The sequence below is a fragment of the Pygocentrus nattereri genome, chromosome 25 (assembly GCF_015220715.1).
Source record: "Pygocentrus nattereri isolate fPygNat1 chromosome 25, fPygNat1.pri, whole genome shotgun sequence".
Classification (NCBI taxonomy): Eukaryota; Metazoa; Chordata; class Actinopteri; order Characiformes; family Serrasalmidae; genus Pygocentrus; species Pygocentrus nattereri.
Genome location: NC_051235.1, coordinates 192,501 through 208,008, shown reverse-complemented (window position 1 = coordinate 208,008; position 15,508 = coordinate 192,501). Strand labels below are relative to the sequence as shown.

Below are 15,508 nucleotides of genomic sequence, written 5' to 3'. Positions count from 1 at the left end.
CTGTGTGTGGTGTGGTGCTGTGTGTGGTGTGTGGTGCTGTGTGTGGTGTGGGGTGTGGTGTGGTGCTGTGCTGTGCTGTGTGTGGTGTGGTGTGTGGTGCTGTGCTGTGTGTGGTGATGTGTGTGGTGCTGTGTGTGGTGTGTGGTGCTGTGTGTGGTGGTGTTAGTGTAATGTTTAGTGCTGCTCCTCTGACAGACTCTCTGTCTCGGTCTCGGTCTCTGTTTCTGTTTCTCTGCTGAAATCTGAGCCGTTTCCTGAGTTTCACAACAAAACTGCACAAAATATTTGAATGGAATGTTCCGTCCGTCCGACGGACGGTGGGTCGGCGCTGCTGCGTCGCGCTCAGACTGAGCGTGACGCAGCAGCGCCGACCCGCCGTCCGTCTGAGCGCGACGCAGCAGCGCCGACCCGCCGTCCGTCTGAGCGTGACACAGTAGCGCCGAACCGCCGTCCGTCTGAGCGCGACGCAGCAGCGCCGACCCGCCGTCCGTCTGAGCGCGACGCAGCAGCGCCGACCCGCTGTCCGTCTGAGCGCGACGCAGTAGAGGCGACCCGCCGTCCGTCTGAGCGTGACGCAGTAGAGGCGACCCGCCGTCCGTCTGAGCGTGACGCAGCAGCGCCGTGGTTCGGGGGTTTGGGGAGGGGTTGGGGTACTGGGCTGTGGTTCGGGGGATTGGGGAGGGGTTGGGGTACTGGGCCGTGGTTCGGGGGATTGGGGAGGGGTTGGGGTGCTGGGCCGTGGTTCGGGGGTTTGGGGAGGGGTTGGGGTACTGGGCCGTGGTTCGGGGGTTTGGGGAGGGGTTGGGGTGCTGGGCCGTGGTTCGGGGGATTGGGGAGGGGTTGGGGTACTGGGCCGTGGTTCGGGGGATTGGGGAGGGGTTGGGGTGCTGGGCCGTGGTTCGGGGGTTTGGGGAGGGGTTGGGGTACTGGGCCGTGGTTCGGGGGATTGGGGAGGGGTTGGGGTACTGGGCCGTGGTTCGGGGGATTGGGGTGGGGTTGGGGTAGCATACTGCGACATTAGCGTAAGGTTTGAGCTGAGCCTCTTCCTGATTATGGCCGTGATTGATCAGGACTCTGGCTGCTGATGATGTTATTGATTAGTGCTGAGCTGAGTGTGCGTGTTATTTGGGGCATTAAGTCGGCAGGGTGGAGGCAAGTGATGCTGAGTGACACGTCGTCCTGCTGGAGACAAGTGATGCTGACCGCGCAGAAAGACTCTTTAAAGTGTCTCTAATGAGAGATTGTGTGTGCGCTGCATGCCACATGCGCGCGTGTGCTGCGTGTGCTGTGTGCCGCTGTGCTGCGTGCCGCTGTGCCGCGTGTGCCGCTGTGCTGCGTGACGCTGTGCTGCGTGACGCTGTGCCGTGTGTGCCGCTGTGCTGCTGTGCCGTGTGTGCCGTGTGTGCCGCTGTGCTGCTGTGCCGTGTGTGCCGCTGTGCCGTGTGTGCCGCTGTGCTGCGTGCCGCGTGTGCCGCGTGTGCCGCGTGTGCCGCGTGTGCCGCGTGTGCCACGTGTGCCGCTGTGCTGCGTGACGCTGTGCTGTGTGTGCCGCTGTGCTGCGTGCTGCTGTGCCGTGTGTGCTTTGTGTGCCGCTGTGCTGCGTGCCACTGTGCCGTGTGTGCCGCTGTGCTGTGTGTGCCGCTGTGCTGCGTGCTGCTGTGCCGTGTGTGCTACGTGTGCCGCTGTGCTGCGTGCCGCTGTGCCGTGTGTGCCGCTGTGCTGCGTGCCGCTGTGCTGTGTGCCGCTGCGCTGCCGTCTCAGCTCCTCAGATGCTGACAGCTCCGCGCGGCAGATCCGGGACGTGATTTCCTTCAAAGCTCATCTCAGGATCGGCGCCGATCTGATGCGAAGGTTCTGCTCCCTCTGGAGTTCTGCGCTCAGAGCCGTTCCACCGCGTTCTGACAGCTCAAAGTGCACCATCCCCTGAAACACATCGCTCCTGACGTCCTGCCGATCGGCATTCTGGGTCGACGCTGTTCATGCCGTTTCTTTCTGGTGATGTCAGGATTTGTGCTGCGGCCCACGATCCCTCACTCTAAGGAGCAGATACCGCACTGTAACACACACGCACTAAAAACATACCCATATACACATGCACTAACACACTAAAACACACACATTCACTAAAACACACACTAAACACACAAAAACACACAAACAATACATATACACACACACTAAAACACACTAAAAAACACACATGCATATACACACAAACACATACAGATATACATATATATTCACACTACAACATGCATATACACACACACTAAAACACACAAAAACAATACACACACACAAAAACAATACACACACATATGTATGTATGTATGTATGTATTTACACTCACATACACAAAAACACACTAAAAAACACACCCATATATACACACACACTAAAACACACACAAACAATAGTCACAGACATACACACAATAAAACACACAAACAATACATATACACACACACTAAAACACACACACACTAATACACACACACATACACACACTAAAACACACACACACTAATACGCACACTAAAACACAAACACACACGCTAATACACACACTGAAATGCACACACACACTAATAAACACACACACTCACTAAAACACACACACACAGAAACAATACACACACACACTAATACGCACACTAAAACACATGCTAATACACACACTGAAACGCACACACACTAATACACACACTAAAACACACACACATATACACACACACATACACACACACTAAAACACACACACACACAGAAACAATACACACACACTAATACGCAGACTAAAACACACACGTATACACGCTAATACACACTGAAACGCACACACATACACACACACACACACACAGAAACAATACACACACACTAATACGCACACTAAAACACACACGCACACACGCTAATACACACACTAAAACGCACACACATATACACACACACATACACACACACAAACACACACACACACACACACAGAAACAATACACACACACTAATACGCACACTAAAACACACACGCACACACGCTAATACACACTAAAACGCACACACATATACACATACACACACACTAAAACACACACACACAGAAACAATACACACACACTAATACGCACACTAAAACACACACGCACACACGCTAATACACACACTGAAACGCACACACATATACACACACATACACACACACTAAAACACACACACACACAGAAACAATACACACACACTAATACGCACACTAAAACACACACGCACACACGCTAATACACACACTGAAACGCACACACACACATACACACACACTAAAACACACACACACACACACACACACACACACACAGAAACAATACACACACACTAATACGCACACTAAAACACATGCTAATACACACACTGAAACGCACACACACTAATACACACACACATATACACACACACATACACACACACTAAAACACACACACACACACACACAGAAACAATACACACACACTAATACGCACACTAAAACACACACGCACACACGCTAATACACACACTGAAACGCACACACATATACACACACACATACACACACACTAAAACACACACACACACACACACAGAAACAATACACACACACTAATACGCACACTAAAACACACGCACACACGCTAATACACACACTGAAACGCACACACACACATACACACACACTAAAACACACACACACACACACAGAAACAATACACACACACTAATACGCACACTAAAACACACGCACACACGCTAATACACACACTGAAACGCACACACACACATACACACACACTAAAACACACACACACACACAGAAACAATACACACACACTAATACGCACACTAAAACACACATGCACATACGCACACACTAATATATGCACACACTCAGACACTAATTCTGACTCCTCAGGCTTTTAAATGCGTTTTGATTTTAAGAAGCTACACTAGGAACGGCTGCAGATCTACTGTGCCTGAAATTCATGTTCTATTAAGTGTTTATAAGTTCATTTATAAGATCTGAGTTATTAACACTCAGCTCTGAACCCTGAACACCTTCAGTCACTAAAGCCGTTACTGTTCATCACACCTTACAGCAGAACCGCTCAAACGCCAGCGCAGTTCTCCAGCAGAACTCCATAGACCGTTCAGCCAATCAGAGCGCAGTATTCGGGTCAGGTGACGCAGCGCTGCCTCGGACTGTTTGAGGCAGATGCACAGAGTCTCACAGAAACCCACTCCGGTCTCAGCCGTGAGAGACGGTTCCTGCTGGACAAAGACCAGTATTTACGTTTCAGAGCTCATAGTGACTGCGTGGAGAGCAGTGAGGCGTCTGAGCTCTGATCTTACAGATGATCAATCTGGTCATTAACGGCTGTTTGTGGTCAGTTCTCAGATCTTTACCTGCTTGTTTATGGTAAAGATATTAAATATTGACCTTAAAGAAATGCAGAATGACCGCTGGAGTCATCTAATTTAGACCAAATCAAGATATAAATGACAAAGATTGAGTAACGGTTAATTTTGGGATTTCTCTGTGTTCTGTGCCCAGTTTGATTGATCATATCTTTAAAGCACAGTGAACCCCCCGGGAGCAGCTCCACCAAGGGTCTTGAATTCCGGTTAACAGACCTGAGAGGCTGTAAGCCTTGGCCCTGCCGGCTTGTGTGCAGACGGATCATTGTAACAGCTGTGACGCAGGTTCTCCTCAGCTCCTCAGCTCCGGTTCCTCCTCCACACTAATGCCCTCAGCTTTTACTCTCCTCAGCTGATAATGACCGTCTCAGCAGCGCTGTTTACATTCAACAGCCTTCAGCCGACGCGCGTATCCAGAGCGCTTTACTCCACAGCTGTGTTGTTTACCTGCAGACTGATCCATAAGCTCCAGCAAACAGGCCAGAGTCCAGGCCCACCTCCGAGCCGAGAGGCCAGTCGGAGCAGGAGTCTGATACCCACACTACAGATTCAGAGGAGAAGGTCTTCACTCAGCAAGGGGCTCTGCTGTTTGGAGGAACTCCGTTCTACCATCTGAGCTCCAGAACCATCTTAATGCTTGTCTTGACGGGATCTTGGGGGGGGATTTGACTGTTGCCGACAGGGAAGCGGGTTCTGGTCCATTTGGCTTTGTAGGTGTCAGGTTTGAAACCTGATGCAGCTTCAGGAATCCAGTGAAGGAAACTCAGCAGTGCATTCTGGATCAGCTGAAGAACCTGATTGCCTTCATTTGAAAACCATCCAGTCGCGAGGTGACCTGGGTGACCTCCCAGGAAAGGGTCGGGAGAAACCTGCACGATGGACATCCAAGATTACAACAAGGCTTTGAGCATTTTTGGGGCTGCATGACCAAATACACACATACTAAAACACACACACACACATACACACACACATACACACATACTAAAACACACACACACATATACACACATACTAAAACACACACATACACACACACTAAAACACACATATTAAAAAATACCCATATACACACACACACTAACACTCACTAAAACACACACTAAAACACACACACACACACACACACACTAAAACACACACACACACATACACACACACTAAAACACACACACACATACACACATACTAAAACACACACACTTACACACACACTAAAACACACATACTAAAAAACACCCATTCACACACACACACACTAACACTCACTAAAACACACACACTAAAACACACACACACACACATACACACACACATACACACATACTAAAGCACACACACACACACATATACACACATACTAAAACACACACACATACACACACACTAAAACACACATACTAAAAAATACCCATATACACACACACACTAACACTCACTAAAACACACACACTAAAACACACACACACACACATACTAAAACACACACACACACACACACACACTAAAACACACACACACACACATACACACATACTAAAACACACACACATACACACACACTAAAACACACATACTAAAAAACACCCATACACACACACACACACACACACTAACACTCTCTAAAACACACACACTAAAACACACACCCGCACACATACACACTAAAAAAACACCCATATACACACTAAAACACAAACACGCAGACTAAAACACACACACAAACACACTAAAACACCCATATACACACACACTAACACTCATTAAACGCACACTAAAACACACACATACTAAAACACATACACACACATGCACACATACACACACTAAAACATACACACTAAAAAACACCCATCTACACACACACACTAACACTCACTAAAATAAACACACTAAAACACATACACACACACTAAAACACACACACACACACTAAAACACACACACACACTAAAAACACACCCATATACACACACACTAACACTCGCTAAAACACACACACTAAAACACGCATGCACACCAAAAAACACACTAAAAAACACATCCATATACACACACACAAAAACACACATGCACACTAAAACACACACAAACACATACACACACACACCAAAAAACACACATTAAAAAACACACCCATATACACACACACTAACACTCACTAAAACACACATGCACACTAAAACACACAAACAAATACACACACACCAAAAAACACTAAAAAACACACCCATATACACACACACACACTCACTAAAACACATATACACATACACACACACACACATACACACACACACACACTAAAAACACACCCATATACACACACACTAACAGTCACTAAAACACACACACTAAAACACACGGATATAAACACATACACACTAAAACACACAAACGCACACTAAAACACATATATATATACACACACACACACACACTAAAACACACACCCGCACACATACACACTAAAAAACACCCATATACACACACACTAACACTCATTAAACGCACACTAAAACACACACATACTAAAACACATACACACACACATGCACACATACACACACTAAAACATACACACTAAAAAACACCCATCTACACACACACTAAAACTCATTAAAATAAACACACTAAAACACATACACACACACTAAAACACACACACTAAAACACACACACACACACTAAAAACACAGCCATATACACACACACTAACACTCGCTAAAACACACACACAAAAACACACATGCACACCAAAAAACACACACTAAAAAACACACCCATATACACACACATTAACACTCACTAAAACACACACACAAAAACACACATGCACACTAAAACACATACACACACACACCAAGAAACACAGCCATATACACACACACTAACACTCGCTAAAACACACACACTAAAACACACATGCACACCAAAAAACACACACTAAAAAACACACCCATATTCACACACATTAACACTCACTAAAACACACACACAAAAACACACATGCACACTAAAACACATACACACACACACCAAAAAACACACACTAAAAAACACACCCATATACACACACACTAACACTCACTAAAACACACACACTAAAACACACAAACGCACACTAAAACACATATATACACACACACACACACACACAAACAATACACACACACTGCTGTTAAAATAGAAGAACCTTTTTTGGTGCTGTATAGAGCCATTTTCAAAATCAACAACACATTCTCCATCAATCTGAAGAACCATTTCACCATGCAGAGAACCTTTCACGCGTGGAAATGGATCTTGGACTTTTTGTGGTTCTATAGACAACCTTGGCTTGAAGAGCCATCTTTTTAAAGAGTGTAGCTGTGGAAGAAAAAGCATGAGATACAAGCAGAAGGAAAACAGAAGAGGGCTGAGCACTGAGCCTTGAGGAACTCCTTCAATAGATCATGAAGAACTGTTGCCTATAAATGTATAAGATAAACTTCCAGTAAGAACTTTTAGTAAGAATTGCTTCTAGTTTAAATGAACAGTTTAAATGGACCGTTGTAATTTCGGCTTTTTTTGTGCTTCATGTTTTCCAACACAAGCAGTACATCAGAGCTGCTGCTGGCTTTGAAGTTGAAGTTGTCAACCATGCACAGTCATGGTGGGCGCATTTATTTACGCACTTGTGATGAGTGGTATAGAATGTGTGGGATTTAAAGGATTTATGTTGCTCTTCTCCAGTTTATCCATTTCCTTTATGTGTTGCATCTTTTTCTGCATGTAAACGTTCTGCAGAGTCCCAAAGCTCAGCGTTCAGCGTGCATGGTGGGGGGGTGTTGGGGGGTGTAGTGCTAGGGGTGTGTGTGTGTGGTGGGGGGTGTTGGGGGTGTAGTGCTAGGGGTGTGTGTGTGTGTGGTGGGGGGTGTTGGGGGTGTAGTGCTAGGGGTGTGTGTGTGTGTGGTGGGGGGTGTTGGGGGTGTAGTGCTAGGGGTGTGTGTGTGTGTGGTGGGGGGTGTTGGGGGTGTAGTGCTAGGGGTGTGTGTGTGTGTGTGTGTGGTGGGGGGTGTTGGGGGTGTAGTGCTAGGGGTGTGTGTGTGTGGTGGGGGGTGTTGGGGGTGTAGTGCGAGGGGTGTGTGTGTGTGTGGTGGGGGGTGTTGGGGGTGTAGTGCTAGGGGTGTGTGTGTGTGTGTGGTGGGGGGTGTTGGGGCTGTAGTGCTAGGGATGTGTGTGTGTGTGGTGGGGGAGTTGGGGGTGTAGTGCTAGGGGTGTGTGTGTGTGGTGGGGGTGTTGGGGTGTAGTGCTAGGGGTGTGTGTGTGTGTGTGGTGGGGGGTGTTGGGGGTGTAGTGCTGGGGTGTGTGTGTGGTGGGGGTGTTGGGGGTGTAGTGCTAGGGGTGTGTGTGTGTGGTGGGGGGTGTTGGGGGTGTAGTGCTGGGGTGTGTGTGTGTGGTGGGGGTGTTGGGGGTGTGGTGGGGGTGTTGTGGGTGTAGTGCTAGGGGTGTGTGTGTGTGGTGGGGGGTGTTGTGGGTGAAGTGCTAGGGGTGTGTGTGTGTGGTGGGGGGTGTTGGGGGTGTAATGCTAGGGGTGTGTGTGTGTGGTGGGGGGTGTTGGGGGTGTAGTGCTAGGGGTATGTGTGTGTGGTGGGGTGTGTGGGGGGGGTTGTGCTAGGGGTGTGTGTGTGTGGTGGGGGGTGTTGGGGGTGTAGTGCTAGGGGTGTGTGTGTGTGGTGGGGGGTGTTGGGAGTGTAGTGCTAGGGGTGTGTGTGTGTGGTGGGGGGTGTTGGGGGTGTAGTGCTAGGGGTGTGTGTGTGTGGTGGGGGGTGTTGGGGGGTGTATTGCTAGGGGTGTGTGTGTGTGGTGGGGGTGTTGGGGGTGTAGTGCTAGGGGTGTGTGTGTGCGTGGTGGGGGGTGTTGGGGGTGTAGTGCTAGGGGTGTGTGTGTGTGGTGGGGGGTGTTGGGGGTGTAGTGCTAGGGGTGTGTGTGTGTGGTGGGGGTGTTGGGGGTGTAGTGCTAGGGGTGTGTGTGTGGTGGGGGGTGTTGGGGGTGTAGTGCTAGGGGTGTGTGTGTTCTATTCTCTGATAAACGAGGCTCCTGATCTTTCAGCATGGAGCTCCTCGTTATCTCTGTGTTGGTTTGAAGCCAGAATGGTTGGGTTCTCCTTCTTCTCCTCCTTCAGTTAATTCCTTTTCTTCTCCTTCCTCTTACCCTTCTGCACCTACTTCTCTTTTTTCTCCTCCAGTTCCTTTCCCTTTTCTCTCTCGTCTCTTTCTACCTTTTCTCCTTTCATTGCCTTCTTCAGCTCCAGTTCCTTCTTCTCCTCTTATTTCTCCTCCTTCTCCATCACCTTCGTCTGCTTCACTGCTGTCTCCTTCCTCCTTCAGCTGCTGGGCTGGCAGGCATTGCGCTGTTGCCACGACAACAAAGAGATATCGGCAGGCGATATCTTAATTGAATCAGCTCTATTCTTGTCTTCTGTGCTGCTCCTCTTCTGATTGAATGTGATCCTGATGAATCTAACAAGCGTTTCATTTCGCTTCATTAGATTAATGATAACTCGTCTGGGAGCAGCTCGCTAACGACTCATCAGTCAGCTGCGAGGAACCCGTGTTTAAAGTGGACGTTAGTTAGCGGATGGGGAGGGGGGTGTATTTGAATGTGTGTGTGTGTGTTGGTTGGGGAGGGGGGGTGGAAGGAGTGTAGTGCTAGAGGTGTGTGGGGGGGGTGGTTGGGGGATGTAGTGCTAGGGGTGTGTGTGGGGGTGTTTAGTGTTAGGGGTGGGGGTGTGTGTGTGGGGGTGTTGGGGGTTTAGTGTTAGGGGTGGGGGTGTGTGGGGGGGTGTTGAGGGTTTAGTGTTAGGGGTGGGGGTGTGTATGGGGGGGGTGTTGAGGGTTTAGTGTTAGGGGTGGGGTTTGTGTGGGGGGGTGTTGAGGGTTTAGTGTTAGGGGTGGGGGTGTGTGTGGGGGGGTGTTGAGGGTTTAGTGTTAGGGGTGGGGGTGTGTGTGGGGGGGTCTTGAGGGTTTAGTGTTAGGGGTGGGGGTGTGTGTGGGGGGGTGTTGAGGGTTTAGTGTTAGGGGTGGGGGTGTGTGTGGGGGGGTGTTGAGGGTTTAGTGTTAGGGGTGGGGGTGTGTGTAGGGGGTGTTGAGGGTTTAGTGTTAGGGGTGGGGGTGTGTGTGGGGGGGGTGTTGAGGGTTTAGTGTTAGGGGTGGGGGTGTGTGTGGGGGGGTGTTGGGGGCGGTGTGTGTCTGGGGTTCGTAGTTAAATGAGTGTTTTTTATTTTCTTTCAGGCCCGAAATGTCAGCACTGGTGAACTAACTGCCATCAAAGTGATTAAACTGGAGCCTGGTGAGTTACCATTCACACAGCACCACCTACCTGCAGAACACCACCACTACACTCACTACACACAGCACCACCTACCTGCAGAACACCACCACTACACTCACTACACACAGCACCACCTACCTGCAGAACACCACCACTACACTCACTACACACAGCACCACCTACCTGCAGAACACCACCACTACACTCACTACACACAGCACCACCTACCTGCAGAACACCACCACTACACTCACTACACACAGCACCACCTACCTGCAGAACACCACCACTACACTCACTACACACAGCCCTACCTACCTGCAGAACACCACCACTACACTCACTACACACAGCACCACCTACCTGCAGAACACCACCACTACACTCACTACACACAGCACCACCTACCTGCAGAACACCACCACTACACTCACTACACACAGCACCACCTACCTGCAGAACACCACCACTACACTCACTGCACACAGCGCCACCTACCTGCAGAACACCACCACTACACTCACTACACACAGCACCACCTACCTGCAGAACACCACCACTACACTCACTACACACAGCACCACCTACCTGCAGAACACCACCACTACACTCACTACACACAGCACCACCTACCTGCAGAACACCACCACTACACTCACTACACACAGCACCACCTACCTGCAGAACACCACCACTACACTCACTACACTCACTACACACAGCCCTACCTACCTGCAGAACACCACCACTACACTCACCACACACAGCGCCACCTACCTGCAGAACACCACCACTACACTCACTACACACAGCACCACCTACCTGCAGAACACCACCACTACACTCACTACACACAGCACCACCTACCTGCAGAACACCACCACTACACTCACTACACACAGCACCACCTACCTGCAAATCACCACCACTACACTCACTACACACAGCACCACCTACCTGCAGAACACCACCACTACACTCACTACACACAGCACCACCTACCTGCAGAACACCACCACTACACTCACTACACACAGCACCACCTACCTGCAGAACACCACCACTACACTCACTACACACAGCACCACCTACCTGCAGAACACCACCACTACACTCACTACACTCACTACACACAGCCCTACCTACCTGCAGAACACCACCACTACACTCACCACACACAGCGCCACCTACCTGCAGAACACCACCACTACACTCACTACACTCACTACACACAGCGCCACCTACCTGCAGAACACCACCACTACACTCACTACACACAGCGCCATCTACCTGCAGAACACCACCACTACACTCACTACACACAGCACCACCTACCTGCAGAACACCACCACTACACTCACTACACACAGCACCACCTACCTGCAGAACACCACCACTACACTCACTACACACAGCACCACCTACCTGCAGAACACCACCACTACACTCACTACACACAGCACTACCTACCTGCAGAACACCACCACTACACTCACTACACACAGCACCACCTACCTGCAAATCACCAACACTACACTCACTACACACAGCACCACCTACCTGCAGAACACCACCACTACACTCACTACACTCACTACACACAGCCCTACCTACCTGCAGAACACCACCACTACACTCACTACACACAGCACTACCTACCTGCAGAACACCACCACTACACTCACTACACACAGCACCACCTACCTGCAAATCACCAACACTACACTCACTACACACAGCACCACCTACCTGCAGAACACCACCACTACACTCACTACACTCACTACACACAGCCCTACCTACCTGCAGAACACCACCACTACACTCACCACACACAGCGCCACCTACCTGCAGAACACCACCACTACACTCACTACACACAGCGCCACCTACCTGCAGAACATCACCACTACACTCACTACACGCAGCATCACCTACCTGCAGAACACCACCACTACACTCACTACACACAGCGCCATCTACCTGCAGAACACCACCACTACACTCACTACACTCAGCACCACCTACCTGCAGAACACCACCACTACACTCACTACACACAGCACCACCTACCTGCAGAACACCACCACTACACTCACTACACACAGCACCACCTACCTGCAGATCACCACCACTACATTCACTACACACAGCACCACCTACCTGCAGAACACCACCACTACACTCACTACACACAGCACCACCTACCTGCAAATCACCACCACTACACTCACTACACACAGCACCACCTACCTGCAGAACACCGCCACTACACTCACTACACTCACTACACTCAGCACCACCTACCTGCAGAACACCACCACTACACTCACTACACACAGCGCCACCTATCTGCAGAACACCACCACTACACTCACTACACACAGCGCCACCTACCTGCAGATCACCACCACTACACTACCTACACACAGCACCACCTACCTGCAGAACACCACCACTACACTCACTACACACAGCGCCACCTGCTGATCTACCAGCAAATATGGAAGTAGGTATCAGTCTTAAACACCCATACATTGGTTGGGCTCTAGTTAAGATGCAGCCTTCGAACCTCTGTTGGATTTTGGAACTTTGGAGTCTTAGAATGTTGGACTAGGGTCCTGGTTTATCTCCAGGTGGTTAGGGAACTAGCCCTGTGACTGGAAGGTCACCGGTTTGATCCCCAGAGCTGACAGCACATGACTGAGGTGTCGTTGAGCAAGATGCCTAACCCCCAACTGCTCCCCGTGCGCTGGGGATAGGGCTGCCCACCACTCTGGACAAGTGTGGTCACCGCCCCCTAGTGTGTGTGTTCACAAGTGTCTATGTGTTGTTTCACTGCATGGATGGGTTCAATGTGGAGGTGAAATTTCCCCGTTGTGGGACTAATAAGGGCCACTTAATTTTAATTAATCTATTTAACTTAAATCCAAACAAACATTCTCCATTTGTTTCCCTCATCACTGTGCACCCCATGGGTGTTTTTAATAAAGGTTCTACATTAAATAATAACATTATTATTATTATTATTATTATTATCATCATCATTATTATGATTATATATTACAATATATGATATTATAATAATAAGTACCCCAGTTGGGACACTTAAAAAAGATGAAGAGGGTTCTTTAGTGTTAGGAAAGGTTAACCCTTTCATTTAGTAAAGGAAACTGTTCTGTGTAGAACCATGAACCTTCAAAGATGTTTATATGTGTAAAGGGTTGTTTGCTTTGTGAAAGCGTTCCTCAGATTGATTGAGAATATGTTGTATATGGTTTTATATTGTTGGGACTTGTTTTATTGTAATTTTCTGTTTATTTACGTTATATCTACGACACGGTGATGAGACACAGGAGCTCATTCAGTGCAAGACTCATTCTACTGAAATGACCACAGAGCGCCACAGGAGGTCATTCTTACCTGTGGCCAGCAAACTCTGTAACTCCTCCCTCAGTGTGTGAGTCACAGTGTGTGGATCATCTGCGCAAAACTCAACCAAACTGTTCATATGTGTAATAATAATAATTGGGTGCAAAAACTCAGAGGGACAATAGTTTGAACTGCTTTATACTGGATGTTTCATATTTATCATCACAGCCACTTTACTGTATTCATAACAGCTTAAATCTCGTGGACATGTTGCAAATTTCTCTTTATCTCTGTTTTAAATTATTAGTGTTTATTCTTTTACATTAATGGTTGCAACTGCAACAACTGCACTTTCCCTCTAGGATCAATAAAGGATTCTATTTTCCTTTGTTTTCCTCGTTGCCTCAGTAATAGATGATATTTAGTGGAGCTCAGACACGCGTCCTCCATTCTTTCCTGTCTCTATCAATCTGAGGAACTCTCACAGTGCAGTGAACCCCTTTCAGCACTCAAATGGTTGTTTGAATGTTCATGGTGCTTTACAGAGCCATTTTCTTTATTGGAGAGTATAGGACAATGAAAATGGTCAGAATGAAGGGGCTGGACATCAGTTTGGGTCTAACGTCAGCCCTGTTTCAGTGGGGGGTTGGCGGGACCCTCGCTTATGAACACATAAATCAGTAAATCAGTTATAAGGAGCTGTGGCTGAGCTGAGTGGACACAGCGCTGGAATTAACTCCCTGTTTAAACACCACAGCTGCACAGTGAGGAGCTGCTGAAGGTGCAGGCCCAGGTGATCACTTCAAACAGAAGCTCAAACACAGCAGCTGACCAGCTAAATGCGGTCTGACTGGTCTGTCAGGTTCACAGGCTGCCGTGGACGCTGCAGCGCGGTAATGTTCTCAGCCTGTCTGCGGTGCTCTAATGACCGCTCTCGGCTGTCCTGCAGCTCAGCGTGGAGTCTGAATAGAAGCCGAATATAAATGATTGGCTGTGTTTCTCTACAGGACTTTAATGAGGCGGCGCCTCAGATTCAGATTCATTAGAAAAAGAGATTTAGTCACAAAACCCTTCAGCGTTACATCACCAGCCTGTGTGCTGTGAACGCATGATGTATAACGCGCTTTCTTCTTCCTCCCTTTTGTGCAGTGGGCAGTTGACGGATGTGTTAGTGCGGTGATTATGGAGCTGGCGGGGGTCTGCAGGGGTCTGCGCAGGCGGAGTGATAAACCAACCTGTTCAAAGAGGGACCGTGTGTGTGTGTCTCATTAAGCTCCGTGTGCCAGTGGGGGGGTGGAGGCGGGGTGAGAGGGGAAGGGGGTGTTTGGTAAAGACCTTGTAAACGAGAGAAGGTTCTGCGGCTCGTCCTCCTCTG

At 48.8% G+C, this 15,508-nt stretch overlaps 1 protein-coding gene across 3 annotated transcripts in view; it reads left to right on the top strand.

Annotated features, from left to right (window-relative positions):
• The window catches only part of map4k3a (mitogen-activated protein kinase kinase kinase kinase 3a), a 99,876-nt gene that overhangs the window by 10,343 nt on the left and 74,025 nt on the right, over positions 1 to 15,508 (top strand). For all 3 annotated transcript variants that reach the window (XM_037534730.1, XM_037534731.1, XM_037534729.1), the window contains exon 2: positions 10,722 to 10,779. In XM_037534730.1, coding sequence (XP_037390627.1) covers positions 10,722 to 10,779 — 58 coding nt within the window. The remainder of the gene's footprint in view (positions 1 to 10,721; positions 10,780 to 15,508) is intronic.